Genomic DNA, 20,525 nt, shown 5'->3' with positions numbered 1-20,525 from the left:
GAAAGCATACTTGGGATGACCATCCAGAATTCACAGTGAAAGGACAGAGATGGAAATGATAGATAAGAGAAAATTATACATATTAAAGAAAGAAAATTGAGATTTAACCAGTGAATAATAGAAATCTCCAAAGGAGAAACCAGAAGAAATGGAACAGAAGCATTAATCAAATTTGTTATCGTAGAAAAGTTTCCAGGGTTGGAAATGACCTGAAGAATAAAAGGGTTCACCATATTCTAAAGAACATCATGAAAAAAATGTCTGAACCGAGACATGTTTTGGTGGTATTTACAAATTTCAGGGATCCTGGGGGGGAAAAAAAAACCCTGTATATATCGAGGCATAAAAAAATACGTTACCTACAAAGGAACAAAAATTATGCTGGCTTCAGAATTCTCTTTTGCGGTACTAAATAGAAAATGATGGAGTGGTAGTTCTTAACCTGCATGTACTTTTTGGTATCTTTGAATACCCTGAAATAATATGCAAACTTAGGTGTGTTGATACGAGTTGCTATTCCTGGAAATAGAATTCATATCTTTAAAAAAATTTTTTTTAATTTAATTTTATTTATTTTTTTATACAGCAGGTTCTTATTAGTCATCAATTTTATACACATCAGTGTATACATGTCAATCCCAATCGCCCAATTCAGCACACCACCATCCCCACTCCCCCATGGAATTCCCCCTTGGTGTCCATACATTTGTTCTTTACATCTATGTCTCAACTTCTGCCCTGCACACCGGTTCATCTGTGCCATTTTTCTAGGTTCCACATCCATGCGTTAATATACGATATTTATTTTTCTCTTTCTGACTTACTTCACTCTGTATGACAGTCTCTAGATCCATCACATCTCAACAAATGACTCAATTTCGTTCCTTTTTATGGCTGAGTAATATTCCATTGTATATATGTACCACATTTTCTTTGTCCATTCGTCTGTCAATGGGCATTTAGGTTGCTTCCATGACCTGGCTATTGTAAATAGTGCTGCAGTGAACATTGGGGTGCATGTGTCTTTTTGAATTATGGTTTTCTCTGGGTATATGCACAGTAGTAGGATTGCTGGATCATATGGTAATTCTATTTTTAGTTTTTTAAGGAACCTCCATATTGTTCTCCATAGTGGCTGTATCAATTTACATTCCCACCAACAGTGCAAGAGGGTTCCTTTTTCTCCACACCCTGTCCAGCATTTGTTTGGAGATTTTCTGATGATGCCCATTCTAACTGATGTGAGGTGATACCTCATTGTAGTTTTGATTTACATTTCTCTAATAATTAATGATGTTGAGCAGCTTTTCATGTGCTTCTTGGCCATCTGTATGTCTTCTTTGGAGAAGTGTCTATTTAGGTCTTCTGCCCATTTTTGGATTGGGTTGTTTGTTTCTTTAATATTGAGCTGCATGAGCTGTTTATATATTCTGGAGATTAATCCTTTGTCCACTGATTCATTTGCAAATATTTTCTCGCATTCTGAGGGTTGTCTTTTTGTCTTGTTTATGGTTTCCTTTGCTGTGCAAAAGCTTTTAAGTTTCATTAGGTCCCACTTGTTTATTTTTGTTTTTATTTCCATTACTCTAGGAGGTGGATCAAAAAAGATTTTTCTGTGATTTATTGCAAAGAGTGTTCTTCCTATGTTTTCCTCTAAGGGTGTTATAGTGTCCGGTCTTACATTTAGGTCTCTAATCCATTTTGAGTTTATTTTTGTGTATGGTGTTAGGGAGTGTTCTAATTTCATTCTTTTACATGTAGCTGTCCAGTTTTCCCAGCACCACTTATTGAGGAGACTGTCTTTTCTCCATTGTATATCCTTGCCTCCTTTGTCATAGATTAGCTGACCATAGGTGCGTGGGTTTTTCTCTGGGCTTTCTATCTTGTTCCATTGATCTATGTTTCTGTTTTTGTGCCAGTACCATATTGTCTTGATTACTGTAGCTTTATAGTATAGTCTGAAGTCCGGGAGTCTGATTCCTCCAGCTCCTTTTTTTTCCCTCAAGACTGCTTTGGTTATTTGGGGTCTTTTGTGTCTCCATACAAATTTTAAGATTTTTTGTTCTAGTTCCGTAAAAAATGCCATTGGTAATTTGATAGGGATTGCATTGAATCTGTAGATTGCTTTGGGTAGTATAGTCATTTTCACAATGTTGATTCTTCCAATCCAAGAACATGGTATATCTCTCCATCTGTTGGTATCATCTTTAATTTCTTTCATCAGTGTCTTATAGTTTTCTGCATGCAGGTCTTTTGTCTGCCTAGGTAGGTTTATTCCTAGATATTTTATTCTTTTTGTTGCAGTGGTAAATGGGAGTGTTTCCTTAATTTCTCTTTCAGATTTTTCATCATTAGTATATAGGAATGCAAGAGATTTCTGTGTATTAATTCTGTATCCTGCAACTTTACCAAATTCATTGATTAGCTCTAGTAGTTTTCTCATGGCATCTTTAGGATTCTCTATGTATAGTATCATGTCATCTGCAAACAATGACAGTTTTACTTCTTCTTTTCCAATTTGTATTCCTTTTATTTCTTTTTCTTCTCTGATTGCCGTCGCTAGGACTTCCAAAACTATGTTGAATAATAGTGGTGAGAGTGGACATCCTTGTCTTGTTCCTGATCTTAGAGGAAATGCTTTCAGTTTTTCACCATTGAGAATGATGTGTGCTGTGGGTTTGTCGTATATGGCCTTTATTATGTTGAGGTAGGTTCCGTCTATGCCCACTTTCTGGAGAGTTTTTATCATAAATGGGTGTTGAATTTTGTCAAAAGCATTTTCTGCATCTATTGAGATGATCATATGGTTTTTATTCTTCAGTTTGTTAATATGGTGTATCACATTGATTGATTTGCGTATATTGAAGAATCCTTGCATCCCTGGGATGAATCCCACTTGATCATGGTGTATGATCCTTTTAATGTGTTGTTGGATTCTGTTTGCTAGTATTTTGTTGAGGATTTTTGCATCTATATTCATCAGTGATGTTGGTCTGTAATTTTCTTTTTTTGTAGTATCTTTGTCTGGTTTTGGTATCAGGGTGATGGTGGCCTCATAGAATGAGTTTGGGAGTGTTCCTTCCTCCACAATTTTTTGGAAGAGTTTGAGAAGGATGGGTGTTAGCTCTTCTCTAAATGTTTCATAGAATTCACCTGTGAAGCCATCTGGTCCTGGACTTTTGTTTGTTGAAAGATTTTTAATCACAGTTTCAATTTCATTACTTGTGATTGGTCTGTTCATATTTTCTCTTTCTTCCTGGTTCAGTCTTGGAAGATTATACCTTTCTAAGAATTTGTCCATTTCTTCCAGGTTGTCCGTTTTATTGGCATAGGGTTGCTTGTAGTAGTCACTTAGGATGCTTTGTATTTCTGTGGTGTCTGTTGTAACTTCTTTTTCATTTCTAATTTTATTGATTTGAGTCCTCTCCCTCTTTTTCTTGATGAGTCTGGCTAATGGTTTATCAATTTTGTTTATCTTCTCAAAGAACCAGCTTTTAGTTTTATTGATCTTTGCTATTGTTTTCTTTGTTTCTATTTCATTTATTTCTGCTCTGATATTTATGATTTCTTTCCTTCTGCTCACTTTGCGTTTTGTTTGTTCTTCTTTCTCTAGTTCCTTTAGGTGTAAGGTTAGGTTGTTTATCTGAGATGTTTCTTGTTTCTTGAGGTAGGCTTGTATAGCTATAACCTTCCCTCTTAGAACTGCTTTTGCTGCATCCCATTGGTTTTGGATTGTCGTGTTTTCATTGTCATTTGTCTCTAGGTATTTTTTGATATCCTCTTTGATTTCTTCATTGATCTCTTGGTTATTTAGTAACGTAGTGTTTACCCTCCATGTGTGTGTGTTTTTTACGTTTTTTTCCCTGTAATTCATTTCTAATCGCATAGTGTTGTGGTCAGGAAAGATGCTTGATATGATTTCAATTTTCTTAACTTTACTGAGGCTTGATTTGTGACCCAAGATGTGATCTATCCTGGAGAATGTTCCGTGCGCACTTGAGAAGAAAGTGTAATCTGCTGTTTTTGGATGGAATGTCCTACAAATATCAATTAAATCTATGTGGTCTATTGTGTCATTTAAAGCTTCTGTTTCCTTATTTATTTTCATTTTGGATGATCTGTCCATTGGTGTAAGTGAGGTGTTAAAGTCCCCCACTATTATTGTGTTTCTGTCGATTTCCTCTTTTATAGCTGTTAGCAGTTGCCTTATGTATTGAGGTGCTCCTATGTTGGGTGCATATATATTTATAATTGTTATATCTTCTTCTTGGATTGATCCCTTGTTGATTATGTAGTGTCCTTCCTTGTCTCTTGTAACATTCTTTATTTTAACGTCTATTTTATCTGATATGAGTATTGCTACTCCAGCTTTCTTTTGATTTCCATTTTCATGGAATATCTTTTTCCATCCCCTCAGTTTCAGTCTGTATGTGTGCCTAGGTCTGAAGTGGGTGTCTTGTAGACAGCATATATATGGGTCTTGTTTTTGTATCCATTCAGCAAGCTTGTGTCTTTTGGTTGGAGCATTTAATCCATTCACGTTTAAGGTAATTATCGATATGTATGTTCCTATTACCATTTTCTCAATTGTTTTGGGTTTGTTTTTGTAGGTCCTCTTCTTCTCTTGTGTTTCCCACTTAGAGAAGTTCCTTTAGCATTTGTTGTAGAGCTGGTTTGGTGGTGCTGAATTCTCTTAGCTTTTGCTTGTCTATAAAGCTTTTGATATCATTATTCTGAATTCTTTTTCTGGAAGGTGCCTATCTCCACTTCATTTAGTTGTTTTTCTGGGGTTTTATTTTGTTCCTTCATCTGGTACATAGCCCTCTGCCTTTTCATCTTGTCTGTCTTTCTGTGAATGTGGTTTTTGTTCCACAGGCTGCAGGATTGTAATTCTTCTTGCTTCTGCTGTCTGCCCTCTGGTGGATGAGGCTGTCAAAGAGGCTTGTGTAAGTTTCCTGATGGGAGGGACTGGTTGTGAGTAGAGCTGACTGTTACTCTGGTGGGCAGAGCTCAGTAAAACTTTAATCCACTTGACTGCTGATGGGTGGGGCTGGGTTCCTTCCCTGTTGGTTGTTTGGCCTGAGGCAACCCAACACTGGAGCCTACCTGGCCTCTTTGGTGGGGCTAATGACAGACTCTGGGAGGGCTCACGCTAAGGAGTACTTCCCAGAACTTCTGCTGCCAGTGTCCTTGTCCCCACGGTGAGCCACAGCCACCCCGGCCTCTGCAGGAGACCCTCCAACTGTAGCAGCTAGGTCTGGTTCAGTCTTCCCCGGGGTCACTGCTCCTTCCCCTGGGTCCCGATGCACACACTACTTTGTGTGTGCCCTCCAAGAGTGGAGTCTCTATTTCCCCCAGTCCTGTCGAAGTCCTGCAATCAAATCCCACTAGGTTTCAAAGTCTGATTCTCTAGGAATTCCTTCTCCCGTTGCTGGACCCCCAGGTTGGGAAGCCTGATGTGGGGCTCGGAACCTTCACTCCAGCGGGTGGACTTCTGTGCTATAAGTGTTCTCCAGTCTGTGAGTCACACACTCAGCAGTTATGGGATTTGATTTTACTGTGATTGCGCCCCTCCTACCGTCTCATTGTGGCTTCTCCTTTGTCTTTGGATGTGGGGTATCTTTTTTGGTGAGTTCCAGTGTCTTCCTGTCAATGATTGTCCAGGAGCTAGCTATGATTCTGGTGTTCTCACAAGAGAGAGTGAGAGCACGTCTTTCTACTCTGCCATCTTGGTTCCTCCTCCCAGAATTCATATCTTTCATCGTATTTTTGAAAATAATTTCCATTACCATTCTTCGTTTCATTTGAAAATATGAACTCTTATAATATTTCGAACATTTTCACTATTATATTTGTTGTGATCTGTGATCACTGATAGTTGATGTTACTATTATAATTGTTTTGGACACCTCAAAGCATGCCCATGTAAGACAGTGAACGTAATTGATAAATGTTTTGTGTTTTCGAGTGGCAATTCCCCCATCTCTCTCCCTCTACTTGGGCTTCCCTGTTCCCTGAGACATAGCAATATTGAAATTAGGCTAATTTATAACCCTACAATGGCCTCTAAGCGTTCAAGTGAAAGGAAAAGTTGCGCATCTCTTACCTTACATCAGAAGCTAGAAATGATTAAGCTTGGTGAAGAGAGCAGGTAGAAAGCTGAGACAGGCCAAAAGCTAGGCTTCTTGTATCAACAGTTAGCCACGTTGTGAATGCAAAGGAAAAGTTGTTGAAGGAAATTAAAAGTGCTACTCCAGTGAACACACAAATGATAAGAAAGCAAAGCAGCTTTATTGCTGATATGGAGAAAGTTTTACTGGTCTGGTTAGAAGATCAAACCAGCCACGCCACAACATTCCCTTAAGCTAAAACCTAATCCAGAGCAAGACTCAAACTCTTCAATTTTGTGAAGGCTGAGAGAGGTGAGGAAGCTGCAGAAAAAAAGTTTGAAGCTAGCTGAGGTTAGTTCATGAGGTTTAAGGAAAGAAGCCATCTCCATAATATAAAAGTGCAAGGTGAAGCAGCAAGTGCTGATGCAGAAACTACAGCAAGTTATCCAGAAGATCTAGCTAAGGTAATTAATGAAGGTGGCTACACTAAGCAACAGATTTTCAATGTAGACAGAGCTGCCTTATACTGGAAGAAGATGTCATCTAGGACCCTCATAGCTAAAGAGGAGAAGTCAGTGCCTGGCTTCAAAGCTTCAAAGGATAGACTCATTCTCTTGTAAGGGGCTAATGCAGCTGTTGACCTGAAGTTGAAGCCAGTGCTCATTTACCATTCTGAAAATCCTAAGGCCCTTGAGAATTATGCTAAATCTATTCTGCCTAGGCTTTATAAGTGGAGCAACAAAGCCTGGATGAAAGCACATTTATTTACAAATACTGAATATTTTAGCCCACTTTTGAGACCTACTGCTCAGAAAAAAAGATTCTTTTCCCAATATTACTGCTCATTGACAATGCACTTGGTCACCCAAGAGCTCTGATGGAAATGGACAATGAGATTAATGTCATTTTCATGCCTGCTAACACAACATTCATTCTGCAGCCCATGAGTCAAGGAGTAATTTTGACTTTCAAGTATTATTGGTTAAGTAATACATTTCATAATGCTCTATCTTAGACAGAAAATGATTCCTCTGATGGATCTGGGCAAAGGAAATTGAAAACCTCCTGGAAAGGATTCACCATTCTAGACGCCATTAAGAGCATTCATTGATTCATGGGACAAGATCAAAATCTCAACATTAACAGGAGTTTGGAAGAAGTTGATTCCAACCCTCATGGATGACTTTGAGGGGTTCAAGACTTCAGTGGAAGAAGTAGCTGTATATGTGGTGGAAATAGCAACAGTACTAGAATTAGACGTGGAGCCTGAAGATGTGACTGAATTGCTGCAATCTCATGATAAAACTTTAATTCATGAGGAATTGCTTCTTCTGGATGAGCAAAAAAAGTGGTTTCTTAAGATGGAATCTACTCCTGGTAAAGATGCCATGAAGATTGTTGAAATGACAGCAAAGGATTTAGAATATCACATAAACTTAGTTGATAAAGCAGCAGTAGGGTTTGATTGTCTCCAATTTTGAAAGAAGTGCTACTGTGGGTAAAATGCTATCAAACAGTATTGCACGGCTACAGAGAAATCATTCATGAAAGGAAGAGTCAGTCAGTGCAGCAGACTTCATTGTTGTCTTATTCTTAAAAACTGCCGCAGCCACCCCAGCCTTCGTCACTGAAGGCTTCGTTACACCACCCTGACCGGTCAGCAGCCCTCAACATCAAGGCAAGACCCTCCACCAGCAAAAAGATTACGACTCACTGAAGGCTCAGATGATGGTTAGCATTTTTTAGCAATAAGGCATTTTTAAATTAAGGTATGTACATTATTTTTAGACATAATGCTATTGCACATTTAATGGACTACAATGTAGTGTAAACATTAGTTTTGTATGCACTGGGAAGCCTAAAACTGTGTGTGACTCGCTTTATTGCAATACTTGCTTTATTGCGGTTGTCTAGAACCAAACCCACAATATCTCCAAGGTATGCCTATGTTATTTACTGTTGTTGTTGAATCTGCATAGCTGACATTGATAGAAGTTCAACATTGCTTTTTTCAAGTATTCATTTTTGGGACTTGAAATCTTGAATAAGCATCAATGGGCTTCATGTGAATTCTTCATATATTTTTCACTTAATGTATTTTGCATTTCAGCAAGTGACACATTCTCCTAGATAGTGATTTGACAGGCAAGAGAACATACAAAGACCTCATCTTATAGCGAAAACCTATTGATCATGTTTTATAATTGAAGGAAGATTGTGCAGACTATTGCCAGTTCCTTTCTGTTTTTCTACCATTTTTCAACCCAGAGATGCTTCTTTTTCCTTCCAAGGAGATAGTAACAATACCCCAGAAGCCTTCTGCCTGTCCCTCCAAATTATTTCCTCCTCCTCTTTCCTTCTTTCCACAGATAACTTCTCTCCTGAATTCTGCCATCATGGATTTAATTTTGCTTGTTTTAAAATTTCATATAAATGGAATCACACAGTATATTTTCAGGAAAGGAAAAAAGCAGTGTCTGACATCTAAGAACTGATCTGACACAACTTCTAGGCCATGGTTTATTAGAAACTGGCTTGGTCAGATAGTTGGACTTCCTTGTCCACCCCGTCTCTGCCTTTAAAAGCCTTCCATTTTGTACAGCTCCTTGGAGCTCCACTCTGCTTGCTAGATGGAGTGCTGCCTGATTTATAAATTGTTAAATGAAGCCAATTGGATCTTCAGTAAAAAAGCAAATAGTAAAAAAAAAAAAAAAAAGAAAGAAAAAGAAACTGGCTTGGTGCTGACCACTAGGACATGTTGGTCTCATATTGGGTATAAATGATCTCACAGAACACCAACACAAGACAAGATTACTGTTTAACCATGATGAACTGAGAAAAGACAAGGCCACTTTATAATTTTGTTTGAGCACAGAAAGTATCAAGGTCACTTTGCAAACCACAAAATACCCAATACCCACCTCTTGTTTAATATGAGTTGATTGCTGCTTCTTACAAATAGCTTTAGTCTCACTTCTAGTCTTCCTTCCTTTTAGATAAGATTTATTAAGATACCCAGTTATAGAATCATCCCTGCTTGCTGACAGCACCCAGTCCAGAGCAAACCCCTGTTTCCTTGGACCTTTCCCAAAATCACCTAGCCAAAACCTGAATCATGAAAGTCCTTTCTAACACTCTTTTACTGAGACATCCCCCATTTCCCATGTTGTGTGTCTTCCCTTGATTAAATGAGTAATGAATTCACCATGTTCAGCTACGGCTATATTCCTAGTAGTCTTTAGCTGGAGGGTATTGACAGTATTCTTTTGTGTCTGGTTTCTTTCCTTTAACATTCGTGAGTTTCATGTTGTTGCATTTCACAGTAGTTCATTTTTGTTATTTAATATGATACTATAATTACACAACTATTTGGACATTTGAGTTGTTTATAGTTTTAGGGATGTTTTAATGTTGATATACAATATCCTTGTACATGTCTTTTGATGAAAATGAGTATGCATTTTTGTTGAGACTATGCCTGAGATTTACAATAGGAGTTCCCAAGACCACTCACAGTAATCCAAAATTCAGTTGCAGTTGATTATAGCAAAAGGATATAAAGTAAAATCTACAAAGCGAAAAGGCATATGGGGGAAACTCTGGAGGAAACCAGGTACTGTCTTTCAAATGTCCCTCACAGTGGAGTCACACAGGATTTACTTCATTCACCCAGCAACATGTGTGACAACACATGTGAATTGTTGCCAACCAGGGAGCTCACCAGAGCTTTTGAATCCAGAGTTTTTATTGGGGGTTGGTCACGTAGGCATGTAGACCCCTCCAGAGAAAAAACAGATGTTCACCGTAAATAAATTACTAACATAAACTATCTGCTCAAACTGGTACAGGCTGGCCCAAGGCCTCAGACATGCAAAAACATTCTTATAGACAGAACATTCCAAGCTCAGATCCCAGGAGCCAGCCAAGAGCCAGTCCTGAAAATAGGCCTTTCTTGGGAATGTGTAACATTTGAGCAAGCTAGGCCTGCCGAGTTAATCTTTTCCTTTACAGAATGAATGTATGGAGGGCATTTGTATGTGCAAATTTAGAAGATAATGCTAAAGAGTTTCCCAGAGTGATTATACTCTATCACTAGCAGGTGTATGAGAATTTCAGTTACTCTACATTGTCAATATTTGTTGGTCAATCTTTTAAAATTTTAGTCTTTCTTGTAGGAGCGTAGTGATGTTTTATTATGGTTAAAATTTGTATTCCTTAATTACTAATGAGAGTGAACACTTTATGTTATTTACCACTAAACTATGTTATGAAATGCCATTTCAAGTCTCTTACCCAATTTTCTACTGAATCATTTGCTTTTTCCTTAATGATTTTTAGAAATTCTCTACATATTTTGATGTGTGGAGTTTATATGTATTTCACGTATCCTTCTCCCACTTATCTGCCTTGCCTTTCTCTCCATTAAGGCTGTCTTTTCAAGAATAGAAGTTCCTGGGACTTCCCTGGCGGTCCAGTGGTTAAGACTCCGTGCTCCCAATGCAGGGGGCACGGGTTCGATCCCCGGTCAGGGAACTAAGGTCCGCATGCTGCATAGCACCGCCAAAAACAAACAAACAAACAAAAAAAGAATAGAAGTTCCTATGCTCAAGCTAATGAATGGTTGCAGGTATGTCTGAGTATAGATCCCTTGTACTGAGATGTCTCTGGAAAGAATGAGATGAAGATTTATTACTTTTTTTGGTCTGCTCAGCATCTTTAAGCTTTGGAAATGGGCTGTCAGTCATGTAGCCCTGCCTTTCTTGTCATGGGGATGAGGGGAATGAGGGGAGGAGGGACTGGCTGGACTTGGGCTGGCCAATCAGATTACTCAATATCCCTGGGCTTAGTGAATTGTCTGGGAGATCATATGAACCAAGGGGGCCAGAGTATTTTCATAGATTGATACAGATGCTGAGGGAAAGGGGTTCTCTTTCTTCTTATGGGATTGGAAGCCAAAAGATGATGTAAACCTAGACATCTTTCCCACCATTTGGAGAGAGCCTGTCTGAGGATGAAGTCATTGTGATGATAAATTTGAGGACACTTGATAACATGAGGGAAACATATCCTTTTTTATTTCCTTGAGCTATTTTGATTTGGGTCTCTACTATTTACTATCTGTGTATTTTGACTAATATAATACCAATTACCCAAATTTCTCCTGGTGCTAAAACTGATATTGCCTCTGAAAAATGTTCAGCTGCTAATCAGAAACTAATGTGATTTTTTGAAAAATAAAAACATCTGTTTCTAATTTTTAAAAAGTTCCTAATTTTAATGCCTAGTTTAGTATCCTTTTCTTTATGTTTAGTGGTTTTGTTATACCATTTAATAAATCTTTTTCATAATCCAAGGCCATGAAGATATTCTCCTATGTTATCTATAAAACCTTTATTGCTTTCCTTTTCTCATTTAGATCTGTAGCCTACCTGGAATTGATTTTTTTTATTGTGGTAAAAAATGCATAGCATAAAATTTACAATCTTAAGTATTTTTAACTGTACAGTTCAGTAATATTAAGTATATTGACATTGTTGTGAAACAGATATCCAGGACTTTTTAATCCTGCAAAATAAACTTTCTACCCATTAAACAACTCCCCATTCCTCCCGTCCCCTCAGCCCCTGACAGCCACCATGCCACTTTCTATCTCGAATTTGACTCTACTCTAGGTACCTAATAAAAGTGGAATCATACAGTATTTGTCTTTCTATGACTGGTTTATTTCATTTAGCATAATGTCCTCAAGGCTCATCCATGTTGTAGCATATGACAGGATTTCCTTCCTTTTTAAAACTGAATGATACTCATTTATATTTATATACCATATTTTGTTAATTCATTCATCCATTGATGGACATCTGGGTTGCTTCTACCTTGTGAATAGTGTTGCTATGAACATGGGTGTGCAAGTATCTCTTTGAGACCCTGCTTTTAATTATTTTGGATATATACCCAGAGGTGGGATTGCTGGATTATATGGTAATCTTATTTGTAATTTTTTGAGGAACTGACATGCTGTTTTCCATAGCAGATGTACCATTTTACAGTTGTACCAACAGTGCACAAGGATTCTAATTTTATACATCCTTGTCAACACTTGTTATTTTCTGTTTTTTTTTTAATAGTAATCCTAATGGGATTACTAACGGGTGTGAGTGGTATCTCATTGTGGTTTTGATATGTATTTCTCTGATGATTAGTGATGTTGAGCATCTTTCCATACGTTTGTTGGCCGTTTGTATATCATCTTTGGAGAAATGTCTGTTCAAGTCCTTTGCCTATTTTTTAATCAAGTTAGTTGCTTTTTTATTATTGAGTTCTAGAAGTTCATTATGTATCCTGCATATTAACTCCTTATCAGATATACGATTTGCACGTATTTGCATTTCTTTAGAGTTGGTTTCTGGAGTGTTTTTTTGGTGGGGGAACGTGCATATCTCCCTCTTTCTTCGTATGCCTTGTGGTCTTTTTTTGAGATTTGGGTGTTTGACAAAATAGTCACCTCTCCCATTCTTTACGTACTGGCTTCATGCATGGGGAAGATCTTCACTATCAGACCAGCTAGAGGCACTAAGACTTCTCAAACCTTTTTTGATTTGCCTAGTCACGTTGCAAGTGGCCTGGATATAGGGAGTGGAAAACCAGGGCCACTTTTGCAGTCTACCACAGGGATGGTTTCAAATCATGGATGATTTTTCTGTAATAGATAAATAATATCTATGTTTCTTCTTATGTCAGTTTGTTGTGTTTTTCAAGAGCTTGTCCATTTCTCCTGATATTTCAAATTCACTGGCAAAACAATTATAGTATCCCCTAACCTTTTAAAATATTGGGTGAAATTCACATGACAATTAATGTTTTTGAAGTGTACAGTTCAGTAACATTCAGTTCATTCACAATGTTAAACAATCACCAACTCTTTCTAGTTTCAGTACTTTTATGTCATCTCAGAAGAATAACCTTTCAGTAATCATTCCCTATTCTCCTTCCCCTTACCCTGTGGGAACCACAAATCTGCTTTCTGTCTCCATGGACTTACCTATTATGAATATTTCATATAAAAGGAGCTGTACAATATGTGTTCCTTTTTGTCTGGCTTATTTCACTTGGAATGTTTTCGTGGTCCATGTATCCTCTTTAAGGCTGCATAGTATTCCATTGTATGCGTATACCACATTTTGCTTATCCATTTGTCCATTGAGGGACAGTTGGGTTATCTCCACCTTTTGGCTATTACGAACAATGCTGCTATGAAAATTCATGTATAAGCTTCTGTGTGGATATATGGTTTCATTTCTCTTGGATATATACCTAGGAGTGGAATTGCTGGGTCGTATGGTAATTTTATGTTTATCTTCCTGAGAAACTGCCAAACTGTTTTCCACAGTGGTTGTGCCGTTTTACATTCCCATCAGCAATGCACAAGATTTCTATTTCTCCACTCCTCACCAACACTTGTTTTTTTTTTTTTTTAATTAATTTTATTATTTATTTATTTTTGGCTGTGTTGGATCTTCGTTTCTGTGCGAGGGCTTTCTCTAGTTGTGGCAAGCGGGGACCACTCTTCATTGCGGGGCGCAGGCCTCTCACTGTCGCGGCCTCTCTTGTTGCGGAGCACAGGCTCCAGATGCGCAGGCTCAGTAGCTGTGGCTCACGGGCCTAGTTGCTCCGCGGCATGTGGGATCTTCCCAGACCAGGGCTCGAACCCATGTCCCCTGCATTGGCAGGCAGATTCTCAACCACTGCGCCACCAGGGAAGCCCACCAACACTTGTTATTTCAAGTTTTTTAAATTCCAGCCATCCTAAAGCATGTGAAATGGTATTTTATTGTGGTTTTGATTTGCATTTCCTTACTGACCAATGAATTTGAACATCCTTTCATGTGCTTGTTGTCCATTTGTATCTATTCAAATGTTTGTTTAAATCCACTGCCCATTTTTTAATTGGGTTGCATTTTTGTTGTTGTTGAGTTCTTTATATGTTCTGGATACCAAACCCTTATCAGATGTATGATTGCAAATATTTTTCCCATTCTGTAGGTTTTCTTTTCATTCTCTTGATAATGTCTTTTGATAGCCAGATACAAAAAGACAAATGTTATATGATACTACTCATTTTAGTTGCCTGGAATAGTCAAATCTATAAAGACAGAAAGTAGAACAGTGGTTATCAGGAGCTGGTGGAAGGAGGGAATTAGAAGTTATTATTTAATGAATGCAGACTTTCAGTAAGGGGTGAAAAACAAGTTCTGGAAATGGATAATGGTGGTGGTTGCACAACAGTGTGAATGCACTTAATGCCACTGAACTGTACACTTGAATATGGTTAAAATGTACTTAACATCAAGTGACATGTATTTTATGTTAAGTATATTTTACCACAATAAAAACAAAAGAAAAAATATAATAATATGTTTCCAAGGATGTGGAGAAATTAGAACCCTAATACAATGCTGGTGGGAACGTAAAATGGTGCAATCACTTTGGAAAACAGTCTGGTAGTTTCTCAAAAAGTTAAACATCAAATGGACAAAGACCTTGAATAGATATACAGATGGCCAATAAGCATATGAAAAGACGCTGGTCTTATATTCTTTTATTAGATGGTCAGTCAGGTGTGGCTACAAGAGTCAGAGGAGAGACTCAGGAATACAAAGTTTCTGGTACTCACAGGTCCTAGAGAGAGGAGCCCATGCAGGGCTACGTGAGAATGCCGCCAGGGTGGTCAGGAGGCAGAAGACAGGAACAAGGGGAAGGTTTAAGTCAGAAACTTAATTAAGATTTCCAAGGGAACGGCAAGACAGGGCAGGGTGAACGGTTTAAGACTGGCTATTTTTAGTGATTTTGGTGGGATGTGGGCTATAGGGATGGTCCCTACTTACCTGGTACTTGACTTGGGATGATTAAGGCAAAGGAATATTGTCTACTGTGGTATAAGGGCCAGATAGAGGAGGCTTGGCCCTGGATTATTGGTTAATTTGTATAACAAAAACATCCTTCAGGTGAGGCCCTTTGCTGTGTCTAAGAATTGGCTAGTCCTGGAGGGGCAATCTCTAACCAGAAAGGTTTTGTTTTGTTTTGCTTTTTAATGATGGCAAAACATCATAGTATACAATACAGTGCTCAATATCACTAGTCATTAGGGAAATGCAAAGCAAAATCACAGTGAGATACCTCTTCACACCCACTGGGATAGCTACTATTTTAAAAAGCAAGGAAAGGAAATTACAAGTGTTCGTGAGGATGTGGAGAAATTGGAACCCCCATGCATTGCGGCTGGGAATGTAAACTGATGCAGCCACTTTCTGACAGCTCCTCAAAAAGTTAAGCATAGAATTACCACATGACCCAGCATTCTGCTTCTAGGTATATACCCAAAAGGATTGAAAGCAAGGACTCAAACAGATTTTTGTACACCTGTGTTCATGGCAGCATTATTCACAATAGCCAAATGGTGGAAAAAACCCAAATGTCCATTGATGGATGAATGGATAAACAGGTGATATCCACACAATGAAATATTGTTCAGCCTTAAAGAAGAATGAAATTCTGATACATGCTTCAACTTGGATGAAAATTGAAAACATTACACTAAGTGAAATAAGCCAGACACAAAAGGATAAATAGTGTATAATACTCTACTTATGTGAGATGCACAGAATAGGCAAATTCATAGAAAAAAATCAGATTATCAGAGGCTGGGCCATGATTTTATTTCTATAAAGCTCAAAGTTACTCTTATTGGAGGAGAGAGATACTTTTTGACTAGAAGGAGGCACAAGAGAGGCTGCTGGGTCATGTTCTATTTCTCAATCTATGTTCATTCTGTAAAATTTCATTGAGCAGTTCAGCCACAATTTGTACATTTTCCTTTATATGTTATACTTTAATTAAGTTGTACTTAATATCAGGAGGGGAGGAGATATCTGAATTTCAGTTTTTAAATGCCAGAGTAAAAGATAGCCATTTTCTTATCTTGGAAATCATCTAAACACAATAACCGTAACAAGAAATAGAGACATAAATTCTATGTTTGACACTTGGAGAAATCCACAGCCCCAAACCACAAGACACTGAGGAAGAGTAGACAAATGCAGTGAAGAGAAAACAAAAATGAGAGGGACTTGTTGAGAGAAAACATTAAGGAATGATCAACAAATGCAGTGCAGGTCAAGGAAAGTTTAGGGGGACACCCAATGTGGATGCTTTTAGGCAAGAACACAGGTTTCTACAGAATTGGCAAGCACTGAGGGCAAAACCAACAGTCTTTTTTTCCCAACTGGAGCTGGAAACCAATTTATTTAACCTAAAAAGTCAGGGACAGAAGTGACAGCGTCTGTGGGTAAAATCAACAGTCTGTAACAAGAACAGTACACAGCCAAGTTCCAATAGCTTCCCTAGACAGGGTTTGGCATGAAATATCACAAAACAGGGAAGATGGGGACTAAACACAGACCATTTAAGCCATATTTGTATAATGCTGTTGTGAAGTAGGTTGAAGGAGAGTTTTAGCAATGAAAGCAGCTTTGCGGTGTGGATCTTTGTTAGCTGTAGAGAAGTAAAGGTAAAAAACCCAATTCTCACACACAATCTGTATCATAAAGAGAATTCCTACTAACCTGGAATGTAGCCTTGGTCCTTCCCCAGTGTGAACCTTTTATAAATATTTGACATATGAACAACTCTTCTCTTTCAAAAATGAATAATAAGGCAAAAAGGATCAGCACCAGATGAAAATTTGACCAAGCATATAGCCCTGAATTTTAAAAAAAATAATGAAAAAAATCACCTTGAAAAATTATTATAATTATTATTAATTATATAGAAGGAGATATGAAACAGGGCATGTATGTGTTGTTTGCAGTTTTGATAAAGGAGACAAGATTTGTCTCCTACCGAGACTTATGAGGTGAGGCATTTCCTAAATGTAGGAAGGGGATTCAAATCCCGGGCAGCCACAAAGAGTAAAACTACTGCTATGTGGAGATGTACAGAGGGAGAAATACATGCACACACAGGGTTTGGTCTCCTTTTCACTGATTTCAACACTTACCAATCTCTGTTAAGTAAATCAGATTTTACTTTCTGTCTTTCTGCCGCAGTACTGATTTTGAGCTCTTCAATCTAGTTTAACTAAATATCTTAACGGAGTGAAGGTGTGACATACTTCCTTGTTCTTAGCCTCCCCTTTTCTTTACAGGTCTGCTTCTCTACACAGAATATGATTGTCCTAGCCTTGCTTTCCTTTTCTCATCCTGTCCATTTTATTTATTTATTTATTTATTTATTTATTTATTTATGGCTGCGTTGAGTCTTCATTGCAGTGCGCGGGCTTCTCATTGCGGTGGCTTCTCTTGTTTCAGAGCATGGGCTCTAGGTGCGCGGGCTTCAGTAGTTGTGGCATGCAGGCTCAATAGTTGTGGCACATGGACTTAGTTGCTCTGCGGCATGGATCTTCCCGGACGAGGGCTCAAACCCATGTCCCCTGCATTGGCAGGCGGATTCTTAACCACTGCGCTACCAGGGAAGCACCCCATTTTTAAAAAGGAAAATAAGGCAAAGCACTTGTATCTGCAACATGCTTTTTCTAGAATGGCCTTCGAGGCAAGAAAAAGAGATCATGATTAGAGGTCTTTGAAAATGTGCTATATTCTTTCATTCATATGTACGTACACACACACACACACACACACACACACACACACACACACACACACACACACACACATTATAAGCCTTACTAATGTTGGGGCCAGGGAGAATTTCTTAGATTTTCTACCTTTTTTTTTTGGCTACTTGGCACCAATTGGTTCCTTCATGAACATTTCAAAGTGCAATTAAGCAAAAGGGAACACTTTTTCAAAAAGCTATGTAATTTCTTATCAAAAAATAATTTAAAATTCTTGTATTATTTTATTTCCAACAGTAGAACTGAATAGAATGAATAACAGTATTCTATAAGGTAATGTCATATGTAGCCCTGAAGGGTCAGCAGGTTCAAATCAGGGAGGGCCAGATGGAGTTGCTTCTTCTGCTTCTCTGCTCAGTGTATACTGTAAGTTGGCCTCAGAAACTGTTCTCAGTCCATCATCTGTAAAAATGGAGACCACTATGAAAGGATCTCTTCATTCATTTCTTTTTTTTATCCAACTGTGTTCATCCCTGGATCCAGGATATACAGATGATTAAAGGTTTATCCTTCTCCTTAAGAAGTATGCTGAAAATAGATCTGTAATTAACTATAATTCAACGTGATAACTGCCATAGAAGTAGGGTATTTGGGATGCCATGTGGACACAGAAATGGCACTACTGGATTCTCATGTTTAAAGGATAAGTAAAAGTTCCCTAGTTTGAGGGGCTTCCCTGGTGGCGCAGTGGTTAAGAATCTGCCTGCCAACGCAGGGGACACGAGTTCGAGCCCTGGTCTGGGAAGATCCCACATGCCGCGGAGCAACTAAGCCCGTGAGCCACAACTACTGAGCCTGCGCGTCTGGAGCCTGTGCTGCGCAACAAGAGAGGCCGTGACAGTGAGAGGCCCGCGCACCGCGATGAAGAGTGGCCCCCGCTCACCGCAACTGGAGAAAGCTTTCGCACAGAAATGAAGACCCAACACAGCCAAAAATAAATAAATAAATTTATAAAAAAAAAAAAAGTTCCCTAGTTTGAGAAAAGAAGGAAAAAGCACCCCAGTGAAGGGAATTGATGAAATTATTATTGACTGTACTTGTATGTATGAACTATCCTTCATTGTTTCTGAAAACTATGTTCATTACAGTTACCTTTGAATAGAAATGACTTAGCATTCTTGCCTGATAAGTGTCCCATAGTAAAATGATGCGATTTCTTAATCATTCTGCATGCTAAACTTTTCTCCCCAGGAAATCAAAGTCCTAATGCTATAATTGCTATATTTATACTGCTTTCTGTAGAGGTTCCTATAGTTACTACATGTTCACAATTCAATTTACATTCCAATCCATCGTGTCCAACTTCACCCAAAAGTTAATACACTTTTTTAAGAAAACATTATTGGAGGAGCAGATCATGCTTCTGAGCTGATTAATATTTTTTCTTCTTGATATAGAGAGTATAGTATTAATAACATTTGTCCATTGTTTCTAGCACAAGATTATTGAATGCTTCAGGGGCCTAGTCTGAGACTTGCAAAGCTGCCAAAATATTTTAAGACAAATGAGAATATGTAAACATACATGTTATCAGCTGTTTCATATTTGTGTTTTATAGATAATGAGTCTCTACTGGCCACAAGAGCCCAGTGGGATTAAAGATGTAAATTTCAAAATCTAGATTCCTTCCTCCATTATCATATCTGGCTGGAGTTGTGTTTTCTCTGCATGTGAAACTATCAAGTCATTGTTTCTCAAGGGGGAATGCTCTGTCTATTAATAAAAATAATGAATTGCATAACAAATAACAGCAGGCCAGGCATGGGCCAGTGATGAAAGTTTGTCATGAACTGAGGATTATGAATAATCCAATTCTGTGCACTTGAGCACACTTGGAAAGAGGATGGCAAGAAGAAAGAGGGAAGGGAGGGAAGGAAGGGAGAGAGGGAGGGAGGGAAGAGAAGGAGGGAGAGAGGAAGGATTAACTATATTATAGAGTTTACAGTGAGTTTACAGAAAGGAGGAATAAACTAGGTCTGAGCTTACAGTGAAATTTGAATTCACAACCAGGGGTTATGAGACTAATCTTTTAACCCTTAGAGAGAGAGAGAGAGAAAGAGTGTGTGTGTGTGTGTGTGTACACATATGTGTATATGTACCTACACTTTGAGCAAAACAATTTATATGTACACACATACACTTCGAAGAAAACAATGAGCAAAAGCAACACCTTAAAGTCTGCAGTGCGCATAGTATGGTCATTAGTATGTGTTTCTGGAGATTGTTTAAAATTCTCTTATTTTGAAAGAATGTTTTGAGTTAAATCAGTAATTGGTACTTCACAGCCTACAGGCCAAATCTGGCCTGCCACTTGTTTTATAAATAAAGTTTTAGTAGAACACACTACACTCATTTATTTACATGTTGTCTATGTCTGCTTTCACACTACACAAGCAGAGTTGAATAGTTGGGAAAGTGACTGTAGCCCACAAAGCATAAAATATTTACTCTCTGGCCTTTTACAGAGTAGGATGCCAACCCCTGAGTTTAATCCTCAATTTCAGCCCCTTCACAAATTATATATTTCTTATAATCTAATGAGCTTTCTAAGGCTAATATATTTGTTCTGTTGAAAATTGTTTTGATCTCTCTGATTTTTTCCCAACTTTTTCATACTTATAGAAAAATTTGGAAAACATCTGTATACCTGTAACAGATTCATTAGTTAAAATTTTGCCATATTTGCTTCATCTCTCGATGTACATGTATACACACATGATTTC

The 20,525-nt window shown here is 38.1% G+C and overlaps 1 protein-coding gene across 5 annotated transcripts in view; it reads left to right on the top strand.

The window, feature by feature from the left end:
• The window catches only part of TPST1 (tyrosylprotein sulfotransferase 1), a 115,876-nt gene that overhangs the window by 76,679 nt on the left and 18,672 nt on the right, over nucleotides 1-20,525 (top strand). For 2 of the 5 annotated variants that reach the window (XM_057530041.1, XM_057530040.1), the window contains one exon: nucleotides 7,126-8,054. The exons of 2 other annotated variants lie outside the window; for them this stretch is intronic. In XM_057530041.1, the coding sequence (XP_057386024.1) occupies nucleotides 7,126-7,221 (96 nt within the window). In that variant the 3' untranslated portion in view covers nucleotides 7,222-8,054. Of the gene's footprint in view, nucleotides 1-7,125; nucleotides 8,055-20,525 lie in introns of those variants that run through there. One more of the 5 variants, XM_057530039.1, reaches the window with a different exon arrangement.

The sequence above is a fragment of the Balaenoptera acutorostrata genome, chromosome 15 (assembly GCF_949987535.1).
Source record: "Balaenoptera acutorostrata chromosome 15, mBalAcu1.1, whole genome shotgun sequence".
Classification (NCBI taxonomy): domain Eukaryota; kingdom Metazoa; phylum Chordata; class Mammalia; order Artiodactyla; family Balaenopteridae; genus Balaenoptera; species Balaenoptera acutorostrata.
Note: the sequence above shows the minus strand (reverse complement) of the source record. Positions and strands in the feature narration are given on the sequence as shown.